This window comes from Girardinichthys multiradiatus, chromosome 13 (assembly GCF_021462225.1).
Source record: "Girardinichthys multiradiatus isolate DD_20200921_A chromosome 13, DD_fGirMul_XY1, whole genome shotgun sequence".
NCBI classification, from domain to species: Eukaryota; Metazoa; Chordata; class Actinopteri; order Cyprinodontiformes; family Goodeidae; genus Girardinichthys; species Girardinichthys multiradiatus.
The window spans coordinates 6,006,657-6,022,513 of record NC_061806.1 but is presented as its reverse complement, the minus strand read 5'-3'; the positions used below and the strand labels follow the sequence as shown (position 1 = coordinate 6,022,513).

Below are 15,857 nucleotides of genomic sequence, written 5' to 3'. Positions count from 1 at the left end.
AACCAGAAACGGCGGCAGAAGCGCCTGACCTGGGCTACAGAGAAGCAGCACTGGACTGTTGCTCAGTGGTCCAAAGTACTTTTTTCGGATGAAAGCAAATTCTGCATGTCATTCGGAAATCAAGGTGCCAGAGTCTGGAGGAAGACTGGGGAGAAGGAAATGCCAAAATGCCAGAAGTCCAGTGTCAAGTACCCACAGTCAGTGATGGTCTGGGGTGCCGTGTCAGCTGCTGGTGTTGGTCCACTGTGTTTTATCAAGGGCAGGGTCAATGCAGCTGGCTATCAGGAGATTTTGGAGCACTTCATGCTTCCATCTGCTGAAAAGCTTTATGGAGATAAAGATTTCATTTTTCAGCACGACCTGGCACCTGCTCACAGTGCCAAAACCACTGGTAAATGGTTTACTGACCATGGTATCACTGTGCTCAATTGGCCTGCCAACTCTCCTGACCTGAACCCTATAGAGAATCTGTGGGATACTGTGAAGAGAACGTTGAGAGACTCAAGACCCAACACTCTGGATGAGCTAAAGGCCGCTATCGAAGCATCCTGGGCCTCCATAAGACCTCAGCAGTGCCACAGGCTGATTGCCTCCATGCCACGCCGCATTGAAGCAGTCATTTCTGCAAAAGGATTCCCGACCAAGTATTGAGTGCATAACTGTACATGATTATTTGAAGGTTGACGTTTTTTGTATTAAAAACACTTTTCTTTTATTGGTCGGATGAAATATGCTAATTTTGTGAGATGGGAATTTTGGGTTTTCATGAGCTGTATGCCAAAATCATCTGTATTAAGACAATAAAAGACCTGAAATATTTCAGTTAGTGTGCAATGAATCTAAAATATATGAATGTTAAATTTTCATCATGACATTATGGAAAATAATGAACTTAATCACAATATGCTAATATTTTGAGCAGGACCTGTATAGATATCCATCTGTTGTCAAACTCAAATGTTTGTAGCTTTGAGAAAAAGAAAATCTACTCGGTGTTCTAATTTTTTTTGAAGGGAAGTTTATATCATTTATTCATCCCAATATAATGCAAAAGTGTCTCAGATTGTTTGTTTAAAAGAGACAATGCAACACCAACACAAGGCTTTGTGTTCAGCCAACAGGCTAAATGTCCTGTCCAGCACATGCCAGTTATTGCTATTTCTATCCTCATCTATGTATATTCCAACTGCAATTAGAGGAAGATGAGTGCTATCAGTTTGGGTCAAACTTATCTGGGTCACTCCTCATTTGTCCGCCTTCCATTAGAAATAGTTAGAGGACCCTGAAACAGACACACACACTTGACAAGGCATGAGTCGGTTTGACCATAAGTTAAAATGTCTCAATTTTCCTGTATACCACCAGGATGTAATAGGTTTTGTTTAAAAACAGACAAACAATAATCATAGTACTGCTGCTAAAATAATAAATGGCTGATTATTTATAAGTGTCACAAATAATGTAGTGATTTAATTAATTTCATGCGTAGACTTTGCATAAATACAGAGTAAACAGATACAGCTAAATTCAATCGTTTTTATAAATTTACGTAAACACACTACTACGTGTTATCAGCAGTAGCAAAGATAATATTTAGCTTATTCATTTTTTAGTTTTATAGAGCATCCCTAGTACAACACTGATATTAGCAGTTTATTGCTGATCCTAGCTTGTCTGCTGTAGTTTTAAAACAGTGTTGCCTTAACAGGAGTGATGAGTAGATCTTCAGCTGCAGCATCATGACTGTCTTTGTTTCTTTTGCTACCAGGAGCCTCTTTTTTTTTTACCAGCTGTCTGGCAGTGTGCAGTAACAAGTGGAAAATGGTAGCGTTGTGCTGCATGCAGCTGAACGTCTAAGCCTTTCTTTATTATTTAATTAAATTACTTTAAACTAGGAGAACAGTAAGATGATGCTTTAATAAGAGTAAAGCATCAGACATCCCACCCTCCTTTGACCCATAGCTTTTCTGTCACACCTTAAATGTTTTATCTTCCACCTCTGCCATGGACCTTCTGCTTCTACATGTTTGGCTTCAATCAAATCAGAAGATGCTGATGCTCCCTTTGCCTCCTCCTTCCACCTGTGTGTCTCAAGAAGTCAGACAAAGAAGTAACTGGAGAAACTGAACTGGAACAAGGCTGCAGGTCCAGATCATGTCAGCCCTAGAGTCCTGAAGGCCTGTGCAGAGCAGCTCTATGGGATTCTGCAGTACCTGGTCCAGAAGAAGGTTCCAGTGTTGTTGAAGACCTGTCTTGTTCTGGTACCAAAGAAACTCACCCATCAGTCCTCAATAGCTGCATTTCCATTACAAATGTGGGCAAAACTTTGTCGATATTCTGTAAATGTTGAAAAAACACAATTTTGCAATTGTGTTTAATTTTGTTTCCATTAAATAAGAAATACAATTAAAATCACGCATGAATAAGTTTGCCCATGCGGTAACTCATTAAAAAAACATGGCAGCAACGGATGTAAACTTGGTAATCTTGGCAAATGCTTGCATTTCTTTGCTTTTTGGAAACTAAAATGCTGGTAATGCCCCTGTCAGGAACTAAATAAAAAAAATTCTCTGTCTCCTGGTGAATCCAAACATGGCGCGCCATCATCCTCCTACTGCTTCCTATCATCTTCTTCGTCTTTTTCGCTAGTTGTACCATCCAGTTGATCACGTGACTCGTGTGATGCGAAAAAATTTTTGCATTGCAGTTTTGCAAAATATACCAATTTCGATACGGCCAAAAAGTTTGGAGTTTATTTGAAACTGCTGTGTTTCCATGAAGCGATTCTTTTTTAAAAATTTTTTTATTTGTTTTCATAATTACAATTTGCGCAATATGATGGTCAATGGAAACACAGCTAGTGACTATAGACCTGTTACCCTCACCTCCCACATCATGAAGGTCCTAGAGAGACTCCTGTTGGCCCACCTGAGTAAGCAAACAGTAAACCATCAGGACCCCCTTCAATTTGCTTATCGCTGTGGAGTTGGAGTTGAAGATGCCATCATACACCTGCATCAACAAACCAACTGTCATCTGGACAAAGCCAGCAGCCCTGTGAGGATCATGTTCTTTGATTTCTCCAGTGCATCCAACCTGATTTGCTTTATCAGAAACTCCAGAAGACTCAGGTGGAGGCCTCAACAATCTACCTGACAAACAAACCAGTTTGTGAGACTGAAGGGTTATGAGTCTAACCAGGTAGTCAGCAGCACAGGAGCACCACAGGGGACTTTACTCTCACCATTCCTTTTCACTCTGTACACCTCAGACTTCCAGTACAAGACAGACTCCTGTCATCTGCAGAAATACTCGGATGATTCTGCAGTCGTGAAAAAGCTGAGTCCAGGGAGCTAGTGGACCACTTTGTGGGATGGTGTGGAAACAATCATCTCATCTTAAATGGGAATAAAACAAAGGAGATGATTGTAGATTTTAAGAGAAACAGGAACAAACAACTATTTCCATCATGGGAGAAGAAGTGGAGGTGGTGGAGGAGAATAAATACCTTGGGCTTCACCTGGACAACAGACTGGAGTGGAGATGCAACTGTGAAGCCATCTACAAGAAGGGACAGAGCAGACTGTTCTTCTTGAGGAAGCTTAGGTCCTTTGGTGTTTGCAGCAAGATGCTCCATATCTTCTATAAGTCTGTTGTGGAAAGTGTGATCTCTTCTGCCATCATCTGCCAGGGAAGCAGCATCAGAGCCAAGGACTTGAAAAAGCTTAACAAGCTGATAAAGAAGGTTCTAGGGACTGTTCTGGAACCTCTGGAGATTATTGTGCAAATAATGATTCTTCATAAAAGGAAGAACATTATGGAGAACCCTGAGCATCCTCTTCATGAGACTGTCCTACAACAACAGTGTCTTCGTTTAGAAGCTTCTTCATGTTTAGGGTGCCAATGACATCTGTCCAATCAGCAGACCCCATGACTGTAGTCTACACACCCAGACTGAGAGACCATTTAGAGGTTCAGGAAACCTTTGCTGATGTTTTAAAGATAATTAGCTGATTAGGGTGTGACACCAGGTGTTTCCAATATTTTACTTTTTCATAATATTCAAATTTTCTGAGAATTTTGGATTTTCATTCTCTGTAAGCAATGATCATCAATATTTCAAGAAATAAAGGCTTGAAATATTTCACTTTGTGTAATGAATCTATATAATGAATGTCTTTACTTCTCTGAAATGGGTGACAAAAAATATCGAACTTTTTGCAAAATCTTCTAATTATTTGAGATGTACCTGTAGCTGTTTGTATCTGTAGGCAGAAAGGATTTCATGTAGTGGTCTGTATTACTGCTGATAGAGTCTCTGGCTGAAGACACAGTGTGTTTGAGCTACTATGCTGTTATGAGGATGCTCAGGTTGTTCATTTTGTTTTTCATTTTAAGAAGCATCCTTGTTTGCACATTCAGACTTCAGAACATTGCCAGCCTTCTTGTCTGTTACGCTATTTGTTTTATAATTGACATTTATTTAAACATTTAGGATTATTTATCTTTTGTTCTCATTAGTAAGGGCTGCACGGTGGTGCAGTTGGTAGCACTGTTGCCTTGCAGCAAAGAAGGTCCTAGGTTCAACTCCCAGCTGGGGGTCTTTCTGCATGGAGTTTGCAGGTTTGCGTGGGTTCTCACCGGGTACTCCGGCTTCCTCCCACAGTCCAAAGACATGACTATTAGGTTAATTGGTCTCTCTAAATTGCCCACAATGAGTGTGTGTGTGATTGTTTGTCCTGTGTGTCTCTGTGTTGCCCTGTGATGGACTGGTGACCTGTCCAGGGTGTACCCCGCCTCTTGACGGTAGACTGCTGGAAATAGGCTCCAGCTCCCCCGTGAGCCACTATGGAATAAGTGGTATAAAAGATGAATAAATTCATGTTTTTATTAGTTTTATTTGATGTTTTTATAAGAATGTGTTGTCTAGATTTATTTATAATTTTGTGCTGCTGCTCTCCTCTTGGGATACCAAGCTGAATTTCATTGGAACATCCTTGAATTGATTTGAGCTGGGTTCCATATAACGTCATATGAATGTTATCCTACTACTTACATTGTCTTCAACTACACATTTCAAAGAGGTAGGTTTTGGTCATACTGATGGATGGTCCGTGTCCAAGTGTGGCAACTGAAAGTGGGTTGTCTGATCTCTTGGGTTTTAAGAGCGTAATTTTAACTTCCCTTCACCCAGGACATGTACAGGTCTGGGGTCAGGAAAAGGCTAAACCCACACATTCTAGACACAAACTGTTTAGACTTTTACTTTCAGGTCGGAGCTACAGAGCACTATTAGTAAAAGCCAGTTTCTCCCCCTAGGATGTCTGTCTGATGAACTCAATGAACACCTTACAACCTGAGTAGTCAGCTACTCTGATGTGAAACAAAATAAGCATAGTTGCACGATCACAAACTGCCTTTCTTTTTTCATTTTCTTTACATAAAAATTGCTGTACTTACACGTGCATATACACACTGCTCCTTGTATCCTTATTTCCTCTAAAGTTTATATATTTTTACTAAATGTCTGTGCGCTGCTCTGTCTGTGCTCACAGTCTTGGCCTATAAAGCTGATTCTGATTCAAATCTTCCCTCAGAAAAAACTGTGAAAAAAGGAAAGAAAGACAAAAAGGGAAAAAAGACTGTGAGTAATCTTGATTTTGTTTTTGATGGTTTACTTTGAAAGCTTAATGTAACTTATTGACTGTCTTGTATGAATGTTTCTACAGTTTTTTGAGGAACTCTCAACTGATAGCAAACCTGAAAAGGCTAATGAGGCTGCGGGGAAAGACAGTCAAACAAAGCAGGTAAGTAACTGTATTAACAGAAACAATGACATTGTGCATTGGAGTGTCAGAGTAAAATCAGATTTGGCTGCTTTGGCATTTTGATCTCACATGTACAAAAAGCAATGCTTCTTGTGTTAAAGGCTTGTTTTTCCATCTTTAAACTAGACTATCCATAATAATGTGCTATAAAAGACTCTTATCATTGCTATTAGTATCCCTCAATGCACCATGGCTCAACAGCTACTGAAGAACCATGGTCGCCGTTTGGGATTTCTAAGTGTTTTCTCTATGCATTAGATTTATTTAAGTTCCAACCAAATACACCGCCCATCAAACCATCCATGTAAGGGCGGATGGTTGTTTCTTAAAAACGAACAGGCTTGTTAAACTCTGTAGTTTCTCAGTCACTGTTTCTGTAGCAACGTGCAGTGTCACAGCACCCCCTGGTGTTTACTGCCTGAATATACACAAGATCACATTCTATCAGCATCTTTTTTGAACTGCTGTTTTTAGCCCCAGAAAAAAAAAGAGCGACGGAAAGGAAAAGGTGTAGATGTTGGTGAGAATGATGAGGATGTCATGCTGACTTTAAAAAATCTGTCAGTGCAAGCAAGTGACGAGGAAGATGAACCAGGTATGATGTTTTCGGTTGATACCCATAATGTTATCCATTTTCTCCTATGTAAACATGGATTTACTTTATTCGCCTTTGTTTCCACAGACATAATACCAATCCAAAAAGACAAGAAAAAGGTTTGTGCTCTGCAGTGTATGGTTGCCCTCCTCACTTGACTCGTGTCAATATTTAAAAGCCCCTCTGGTGTCTTCTAGACAGGAAACATCTTTGCTGCTCTCAGTCAAGGACAGAGCGACGATGAACAAGATCTGCATGATGATGACGATAAACATGCAATGAAGGTACGTTGCTATAAATGACACTTAAGTTTATGCATTTATCATTGGATATCGTTTGCCTTCAAATAGAGACGAAAATATCAAAAGCAATGCAACTTCTTTATCTTAGTCAATGTGGTGGTGGAGACATCTCAGGCAGCTCCATATTTGTGTGGAGTTTTTTTCCCAATAATTTTCTTCTCTATCCTTTTCTGTAGTTAAAGTATGTCTGCAGTTTCCATCTGTAATTCCTGCGGATGGAAAATAGAAAGGTGAACAGAGATAGAAAGATACTTATTAATGTACAATAACGTACTCGACGTCTTACGCTCTATTTGGGACCGGGTCGCAGGGGCAGCAGACTTACAAACGCAGAGATGCCTACACTTCCCTTTCCTCTTAGGTTTCCCCCTCCAGCTCCTCCGGGGGGAGCCCAAGGCCTTCCCAGGCCAGCCAAGAGACGCAGTGCCTCCAACCTGTCCTGGGCCATTCCCTGGACCTCCTCCTGCTGGGAGGTGTTCCAAGCATGTCCCCGTCCCCGGGGGACACATCCAGGAGGCATCTGATACAGATGCCCGAGCCACCTCAACTGACACCTCTTGATGTAGAGGAGCAGCAGATCTGCTCAGAGCTCCTGGCTGAGTTCCTTACCCTATCCTATCTCTAAGCGAGTGCCCGGCCATCCTGCGGAGAAGCTTATCTTGTTCTTTCAGTCATGACCCAGAGTTCATGGCCATAGGTGAGGGTAGGAACGTAGAGCGACCGGTAAATCGAGAGCTTTGCTTTTTGACTCAGCTCTCTCTTCACCTCAACAAACCGACAGAGCATCCTCATTACTGCAGCAGCCATACCTATCTGTCTGTCGATCTCCCGCTCCATTTTCCCCTCACTTGTGAACAAGACCTGAGATACTCGAACTCCTCCACTTGAGGAGCCATTGCTTTCCGGGGTACAAAATCCTTGTCAATAAACCAAATAAACAAACTCCTAAGAAGGACATCTCAGACACGATGGTCGCCACAGTACGCAAAGCTAACTGTACACTTTTTGTTAAGTCAGAAATTTACTTCATATTTTGCCCTGCCTATTAAAACTATGTGTTAGGGGTGGGTGATATGGCCTCAAAATCTCTGAGATTTCTAAGAAAATTGTGTTGTTTTAATAATGATACAGCAATAATTAATTTGCAGGCGTAATTAGGAAATAATAACAATCACCAGGACCTGGTAGTTGAAGCTTAGTCAAGATGGGGGGACGAGATTCACTCTGAGAAGCTAAAGGCTCTGGACATTGTGGGGCTGTCATGGTTAACAGGCCTCTTCAGTGTCACACGGAGGACTGGACCGGACCTTTATAGTGGTAGACTGGAGTGGTGGTCCCAGTTGTTCAAAAATAGGAACGGAATAGCATTCAGTTCACACTTCTCAGCTTCTATGGGATGGCTTTCTATAGGTTGTTGGAAACCTGATTGATCATTGAACTTGAGTTTCAGGAGGAGCAGCGTTTGCTTTTGTCCTGGCCTGTTCAGTCACAGTTTACTTATATCATCATGTATAAATAGATGATTACCAATTAATCGGTACAAGATTTCTTTAACAAAAGTTTCAGATACAGGAGCTTTGTGCTTTGGTTGTGCCATGTGACGTCTCTTTTTACACGTCCGCCTGTTATATTTGAACTCTACAGACAGGAAAAGGAAAAACATCTGATAACAACCTAAACACCGATGACAATAAGGATGAAGAGGAGGAAGATGATGAAGGAAGTGACAATATGATGGTATGTTTGGCCTTTGCAGTTCTTCTCTTACCTGCTGGTGCTCAATGTGTGATTGTCTCTTTTGTCTTTTGTCTCTTACTGGCAGAGTGCTGAGGATGTTATTGCACAACAGGCCAAGGAGGCAGCAGATGACCCGTTTGCTAACCTGAGCAAAAAGGAGAAGAAGAAGAAAAAAAAGCAGGTAATTACTATACATCACTTTGTATGAAACACAAGACTTATTATATAATCTTATTCTCTTGGTTGTCTCCAAGCTGTCTCTGTTCTAGAGCATCTAACTAATTATTATTATTATTATTATTACCTTTGTTTTAATCGGAATATATCTATATTCCTAAAGATTTTTTGAAGCATAAATGCGCAAAAACAAAAACCCAGTCCTCCCCTGAAAACTGATGTATATTTGAATAAACAGGAGGAGAAGTTGCCTAACAACAGACTAATTCCTGTACAACCATTTAGATTTTAGAAAGTTGGGACATTTTGATTAATGGGTGCGACTCGCTGGTGAAGATAAGTGATTCGGTGCCGGAGAACAAGAGATAACCTAAACCATACACGTCACGCCTGATTACAATGCAGCTGATGGATGAATAACTAAAATATTTAGGCCCAAAAATGTTTGTACCCCTAACAGATTTATGTTTAAAGTAAGTTTTTCATTTCACCAACATTATTAAATGTACATGTGTCTTTCACATAAATAAATTGAAATAAATTAAAATATTTCTTCTGGCTGGATATAACATTAGTCTCTTGGGGTGGCCCTCGCTAGGGTCATGACCTTATACAGAATCTGTGGAGGGAGCTGAAGATTAGGGTGATGGCAAGGAGGTCTTCCACTAAGACTTGGAGCTCATCATGAGATAAATCATCAAAATACATGTGAAAGCATCTAAAAAGCTGCCTAGCAATTAGAGGGGATTGACTGCTGTGATCCCAGTAAAGAGTGTTCTGCTGATTTTTAGGAAGGGTAGAAATAATTGCTGACATATCTTTTTTTTTAATATAAAATATTAATAAAAACATGTACATAACTTTTTTTTTACAAAATTGAAATCCCTTTTATGATGTTTTATGATCTTTCAAGAGATGCCTGTTTCAGTTCCTCTCAGAAACAAATTCTTGGTTAAATGAAAATTTCACTAAACCAGTAATGATGAGGTGATGGTGCGGACTGCAGGGCAGAGATGAAGCAGAACTTTACTGAATCTAAATCTGCCAGGTGTATGACTAGTTATGGGCTTAATTCAGGAGAGGGTCTTAAATTTGTTACTCAGATTCCAAATAGAATATTTATTGTTTTTATCCTCCACCCGGAACAGTTTTGTTCTGGAACTTATTTTTGTAGATTTTTGCTTGTATGTTTTTGACTGTTGCCACCTTGGAACTGGACCATAACTTCAGTAAATGCTGAGGATTAACTCCTCCCATTGCACCGATGTTTATCGAGGTCTCAATCAGATGATTTTAACAGCGTTTACACTGCGAAGATGTATTATAATCACTTAAGTCAGAAGATGTTTGAAACATTCAGTTATTCAATAGATCAAATCTGAGATGTTTCCCGAGTGAACAGCAACTAGACACACTCTACTGATGATCCACAGGATTTGTTTTTGTGCTTTAAAGAATTTAAAGCACCAACGTTTTATTTTGAATAAAGGACTTTACCTCTCTTTCAACTGTATGCACAGGTGGTCTTGGTCCGCTTCCAAACGGACTCTGGTGCGGTTCGCTTATGGTCTGAATACGAACCGGCCCCCGATCCGAACCAACTGCAGAAAACGTACGTCTCTTTGGACTTAACAAGCCACTGTAGCTGATAGCAAAGGTGAACGTTATACTCAAATCATACCTGGCCAGCTGATTGTTGCAACACCGGGCATGTGGGAGCGGGCACGCAGAGCACACCGTCTTCTTCGGCGTTCAGCACGCATTCTCCATCTCTGTTCCACACGTATAAATAGAACGTGGCAAATCTGTGTTGACTGAGCTGCTCTTGACTCTCCCAATAATATTGCAGCTATAATACTGGCACAAAGGTGCTTCACGCAGCACTTCTACAGATGTTTTCCTAAATTTCTGGGTCTGTACTCTGTCCCGCCCCAGTCATTTCTGTCCAATGGGAGCAATGATCGTCATCCGCGTGGCTTTGTTTACAAGTAATAGTTCACTTGTAAAAAGTACAATGTGAAAACAAACCGCACCAAAAAAAAAAAAAATAAAGTCCGCTTTTGCTCCGGACCAAATAAACGGACCAAAGGACTTTCCTGGTGTGAATACAAATAAAACGTTGAAAAAGAATTCTCTCCTCAACTCCTCATTTAAAAGTTCCTGAGTACAGTGAAACCCTAAGTACTTTCCACTGAATATTGTGCACACAAAGTCAGCACCACGGCCCAATTATTTTTTTCAGTAACATCCTCTGACATGGGGGGGGGGCCCAGCTAAGTGTTTCCAGTTGGAACGCCCCATTGTTGTTTTTGAAAGAACGCACACCAGTGGAGATCTTCTGACAGTTCATCTGGCAGAAGTAGGAAGTCTTCTCTGTGGATCGAGGTTGCAGTGAAGTGCCTGTTTGTCTCTGCAGCTCCTGCTCCAGACTAAACTTTGTTGTGCCAAGGAACAGTTGATTGGTTTCTCTTTGCGGATTGGTGGGAAAATATGGAGTTTTTTTTTGTTGCATGAAACTACAGGATTGGTTTGGCAAGTTAAAAAGATGGACTGGATTTTTTTCCCTCTTATTCTATAACCAAATCAGGAACTATTTTAAGTTAAAGAACTGATTGTCGTTATTTATCATTGTGTGTCAATATATTTGAACCTTGTGAAAGAAACTTTGGTTTTTAAGGTTCATTAGTGTTTAGGGCAGGGGTGAAAGTAGTTTAAAATTCTTGCCGGTATCTAGGGGCGGAGCTAGAGGGGGGTGCTGGGGAGGCACTGGGGGCATATATATATATTGCATAGCTTTTCATCTTCAGTTTCCATCTTTTGATCAAAGAAGTAATTGTTCTCTGCATTGTGGTCAAGTTTTGATTCCATTTAAATTAAAAAATTAACAGTTTGGTTGTTTTTGTGGTTTTTATTTAAAAGTCTGTAGATGGTAAGTGATTTATTGTTCATCCTGTCCTAATGCAAGCGGCGTTTTTTTTTATTTCTGTGCACCACTTGTGTAAAATCTCCCAGTCCATTAAATCGAACGCACCGATCTCCTTGGCAACCGCTCTGTTTTGGAGGTAAGCGCGCATGCGCTCTCATGTATTGTATGTGAAATCTCTGGTCATAAGTGCTATGCTGTGTTTTCGAGCTTTACTGTGTTGTTGTAATTCAGCAAAATAACATGAAATACAACTAGTTTCTCTACCTTTGCTTTTAACTGGGGTATTTAGCAGCGAGCAGACAGATATTAAACGTAGCGGTACTCGTTTTAAAGGCTGGTCGTTAACAACAGCCTCGAACTCCGAGGGTAGAGAAGCAAAGCAAGAGCATTGAGGCTCCAGCATAGCAGAACAGTTCGGAAACAATTTGGAATGAGGGGAAAATAGTTATATTTATAAACTGATTAAGTCGTGTTTTAGATCTGTTCTTCTTTGTGTGCTCGTGGACTTTTGCAGCCGTAACTGGTTCTGGATGACGGCTTCATAGCAGACAGCCGTTCTTCCTTCTTCCCGGTACTGTGTACCGGCGCAGAATCCTTTAGTGGTACGCAGTACCGGACCAAACCGGCTCACTTTCACCCCTGGTTTAGGGTCATATGTTTACATCCATTGTGAGGTTTATGTTTCAAGAGTAAAACATTATTTCCTAATAAACCTGTTGGGAGAGAGACAGAAGCCTGAGTACAGTGGTAGTACTGTGAACCGTCACAGTACTACCTCCCTGCCCGGGCAGTTCTCTGAGGTAAACTGCTAATTAAATTTGATCAGAAATGATAAGGGTGTACAACCCTTTCAGGTCGGCACACATGTATACTAAATTAATACAGCCTTGTTTATTTGCGGAACTAAAGAGCAAAATTCTATGTTCCGCTGAGCAACTTTCAAAGGTGGCGCCAAACCAAAGCAGAGAAAAAAGCATTTTCAGCAAGTTCAGCATGCTAAACCAAATTACTAACCTCAAACAACATCCAGTCAAAAGCACTCATCATAGGTACAGTAGGAAGGAAAAATAGGCTGAAGCAAAAACCAAGCTTATTGTAGCATTCAACCAACCCCAGAAACCAGAGGAGTCCTCATAGCAGCAGACAGGTACTGGGTCGATGGGGTTCTCTCTGTAGGAGGTATTTTGCCAATTGGTGGGCCTTTTCCAGTGTTTATGTATGAAAACAACTTTACTAAAAACTTTCGACACAAAAATTCCTAAACAATAACGTTGACCTTTTTCAAATGATTTTATTTGAATGAAGATCTCTTTTCTTTACAGAATTGAACAAAATTTCCAGTCAGTTCTATTCTTTCCACACTTTTAAATGCTAGGACATATTGATGAAATTCAAATCTTGCCAGAAAATTAGAACATTCCTTATTTACTGTTAAAAATAATGTTAAAAAAACAAATACACATCTATCTGTTTTTCCTGATTGTAGTGGATGGAAAACATATCCAAAGTAACTAAAACGTCAATACAAACTGAACAGTGATTCTAATGTCCTTTTACAGCTCTAATTATTACCAGACAGCTAGATCCTTGCCTGATTTTTGTAAACTAAGAAAACATCATCAACTAGATTAGTAGCCGAGGCGACCTGCCAAGGTAATGTGGAGGCTTCATACCTTGAATGTGTGCCACATCTCTAAATTAAACCATTAACAGGTAAGGACAGTGGAGTGGACATGTTGATGGTAAGCTGTTTGGATCTCTGTCTGCAGTGAAGCATTGCTGCCAGCATGGCAGTTAGAAACCAGCGAGACTCCAGATGCAGACCGAAGTCCGATCGATGACTAGGGAATCACACTGATATCATAGAACAGATGCTGCTCCTCTCCCGTGTGTTGTTTGAGCTCCTAACGTGAAGATCTATATAGTTTCATTAGGATTTGAATTAGAGAAAAGTTGTTTTCTTATTTCTTGTCTTTATTCTGTTGCTGTGTGCTTCTACAGATGGAATATGAGCGTCAGCTGGCTAGTGTTCGAGCTCAAAACGCATTGGAAGGTGATTTCTCCGTATCTCAGGCTGAGATGTCCTCCAGACAGGCAATGCTGGAGAATGCCTCAGATATCAAGGTAACACATTTACCTCAGTAACATGTTGACCTAATATTCTCTTTGCAAAAAAAACACAAACACATTTATTTAAATCCGTTTTTACAGGGTAATTGTAGTTTCTTCCTAAAATCCCTAATCGTATTTTTCCATAAGAGAATGCTAACATTTCCTGTGCAGCAAAGGCAGTCCTGACCCTTTGTTAAAGGTTTGTTATTTATCTTTTAGTTGGAGAAGTTCAGCATATCTGCTCATGGCAAGGAGCTTTTTGTCAATGCTGACCTTATGATTGTGGCAGGAAGAAGATATGGTTTGGTTGGACCAAATGGGTAAATAAAAAAGTTTTTTCTCTGCTATTTGATGTTAAAAATGAGAGAGCTGAAACGTCTGCAGATCAGTAGACTAGAATAGAAATGTCATTTTCTTGTCCCTCTTGCTAAAATAACTGATCCAACCTTCTCTTAAATGCTATCGAGAATTTGATGGTCAACATTGTGCTTAACTGACATAGGATTTTATTAAATTGATCCTTCACAGTCTGATACAGTGAAGGATCAAGCAGCTTTTAATCTAATCAGCAAAGGAAAGTTATAACATGTTGCAGACTAAGGATCCTATTAACATGGTAAGAGTCCAACAATATTCAAATGGGACCCACTGTAAATTCCCGCATTGTAAGAACACAGCTGTTGCACATGGTGATGTGTTGTCTGATCTATATTTCAGTTTGTCTTCCGTTTATTCATCTATTAAAGCATGAAATGAATTTCAGGTCAGGCCTCTCCAGCAAATGGAGCTGATGCAGATGGACACTTTGTAATTTTTTTAGGATGAAATTTTCAAATTTGTGTCTTCTTAAAAGGAAAATGTTATAGCTACATTGCAAAGTATTTTTCTGTTATTAGCCTTTTGTTTGCCTTTATTTTATTATCATAGTAAGTAGGACCAAAGACATCAAGGGACTTACTCCAGAACAGACTAGGACACACTCACTCATTAAACCTGGCTAAATACAGTAAACGATTTTTGAGAAAGTTCCAGTTTTTGTTTCTAGGAATAGATTAAAAACATTTTCTAGAACAACAAAATAGAAAACATTCAAACCAAAAAGTTGGAAAATTTACAAATTTCTGTTATCAAGGGAAACCTTGAGACCCTTTCTTGGACCTACAATAATTATTGTTTTTCTACTTTTCTGATTTACGTGTTGCATGTTTATGTTATTGATGAGCAGGTAAAAAAAGAAGGCCCCTGTGTACTTTGAACATCATGTTTTGGCCTCTGGTGCCAAATGTTTGGACCCACTAATCTAAGGAGAGCTGTTGGGTATAAAGGTACTGAAAGTGCCTATTTAAAGCCACTACAAAACAAAAGGTTGAACAGGGACAGGAAGGACCTTTTATTTTTAACGTTACATTTTGTAGATCCAAGGGCTGATGCAGGTTTTTATTTGTTAACCTGCAGCCAGGGTTTAGGGGGGGTTCCCTTGATTTTTACAGGATTTTATTAATGAAATTCCTGTTTTCATTTTGTCTTTTAGCAAAGGAAAGACCACATTACTGAAACACATAGCAAACAGAGCTCTCAGTATTCCTCCCAACATTGATGTTTTGCTGTGTGAACAGGGTAAGTGAGCTCTCCCCGTGCGTCTCTGATAATTTTTTCCTGTCCTGATGCACTCATTCACCCCACTGACTGTCTTTTTTAGAGGTGGTAGCTGATGACACTCCTGCAGTGCAAGCTGTGCTGAAGGCTGACACCCGCCGGTTGAAGCTCTTGGAGGAGGAAAAGACGCTACAGGCTCATCTGGAGAAAGGAGAGGACAGTGTTGCTCAGAGGTTGGAGAAGGTGACTACATTATCTGGTTGAAGATATAGCAATTGCCTAAGCTTTTAATGTAACTAACTCTATGTGCTCTCTTTCAGACTCTAACCTTGAAAACTGGCTCAAAGTTTATCTGTTCTTTCTTTCTAGATGAAACGACTAAAGGAGCTACATCCATTAACATTTACTTTTCCTTCCCATAGAAAGTACTCCTGGATCAGTGCTTCTTTGTTCTTTTTGTGTCTCTGCTCTGTTCTCTCAAACCCCAAGTCGGTCGTGGCAGATGGCCGCTCACACTGAGCCTGGTTCTGCTGGCGGTTTCTTCCTGTTAAAAGGGAGTTTTTCCTCTCCGCTATCGCTACATG

General features: G+C 40.2%; 1 protein-coding gene across 1 annotated transcript in view; it reads left to right on the top strand.

Annotated features, from left to right (window-relative positions):
* The window catches only part of abcf1 (ATP-binding cassette, sub-family F (GCN20), member 1), a 30,281-nt gene that overhangs the window by 1,636 nt on the left and 12,788 nt on the right, over positions 1-15,857 (top strand). Inside the window, exons 2-12 of the mRNA XM_047383837.1 lie at positions 5,598-5,644; positions 5,730-5,807; positions 6,303-6,423; positions 6,511-6,542; positions 6,621-6,707; positions 8,370-8,462; positions 8,548-8,643; positions 13,567-13,689; positions 13,897-13,997; positions 15,209-15,294; positions 15,377-15,516. Of these exons, the coding sequence (XP_047239793.1) occupies positions 5,598-5,644; positions 5,730-5,807; positions 6,303-6,423; positions 6,511-6,542; positions 6,621-6,707; positions 8,370-8,462; positions 8,548-8,643; positions 13,567-13,689; positions 13,897-13,997; positions 15,209-15,294; positions 15,377-15,516 (1,004 nt within the window). The remainder of the gene's footprint in view (positions 1-5,597; positions 5,645-5,729; positions 5,808-6,302; positions 6,424-6,510; positions 6,543-6,620; positions 6,708-8,369; positions 8,463-8,547; positions 8,644-13,566; positions 13,690-13,896; positions 13,998-15,208; positions 15,295-15,376; positions 15,517-15,857) is intronic.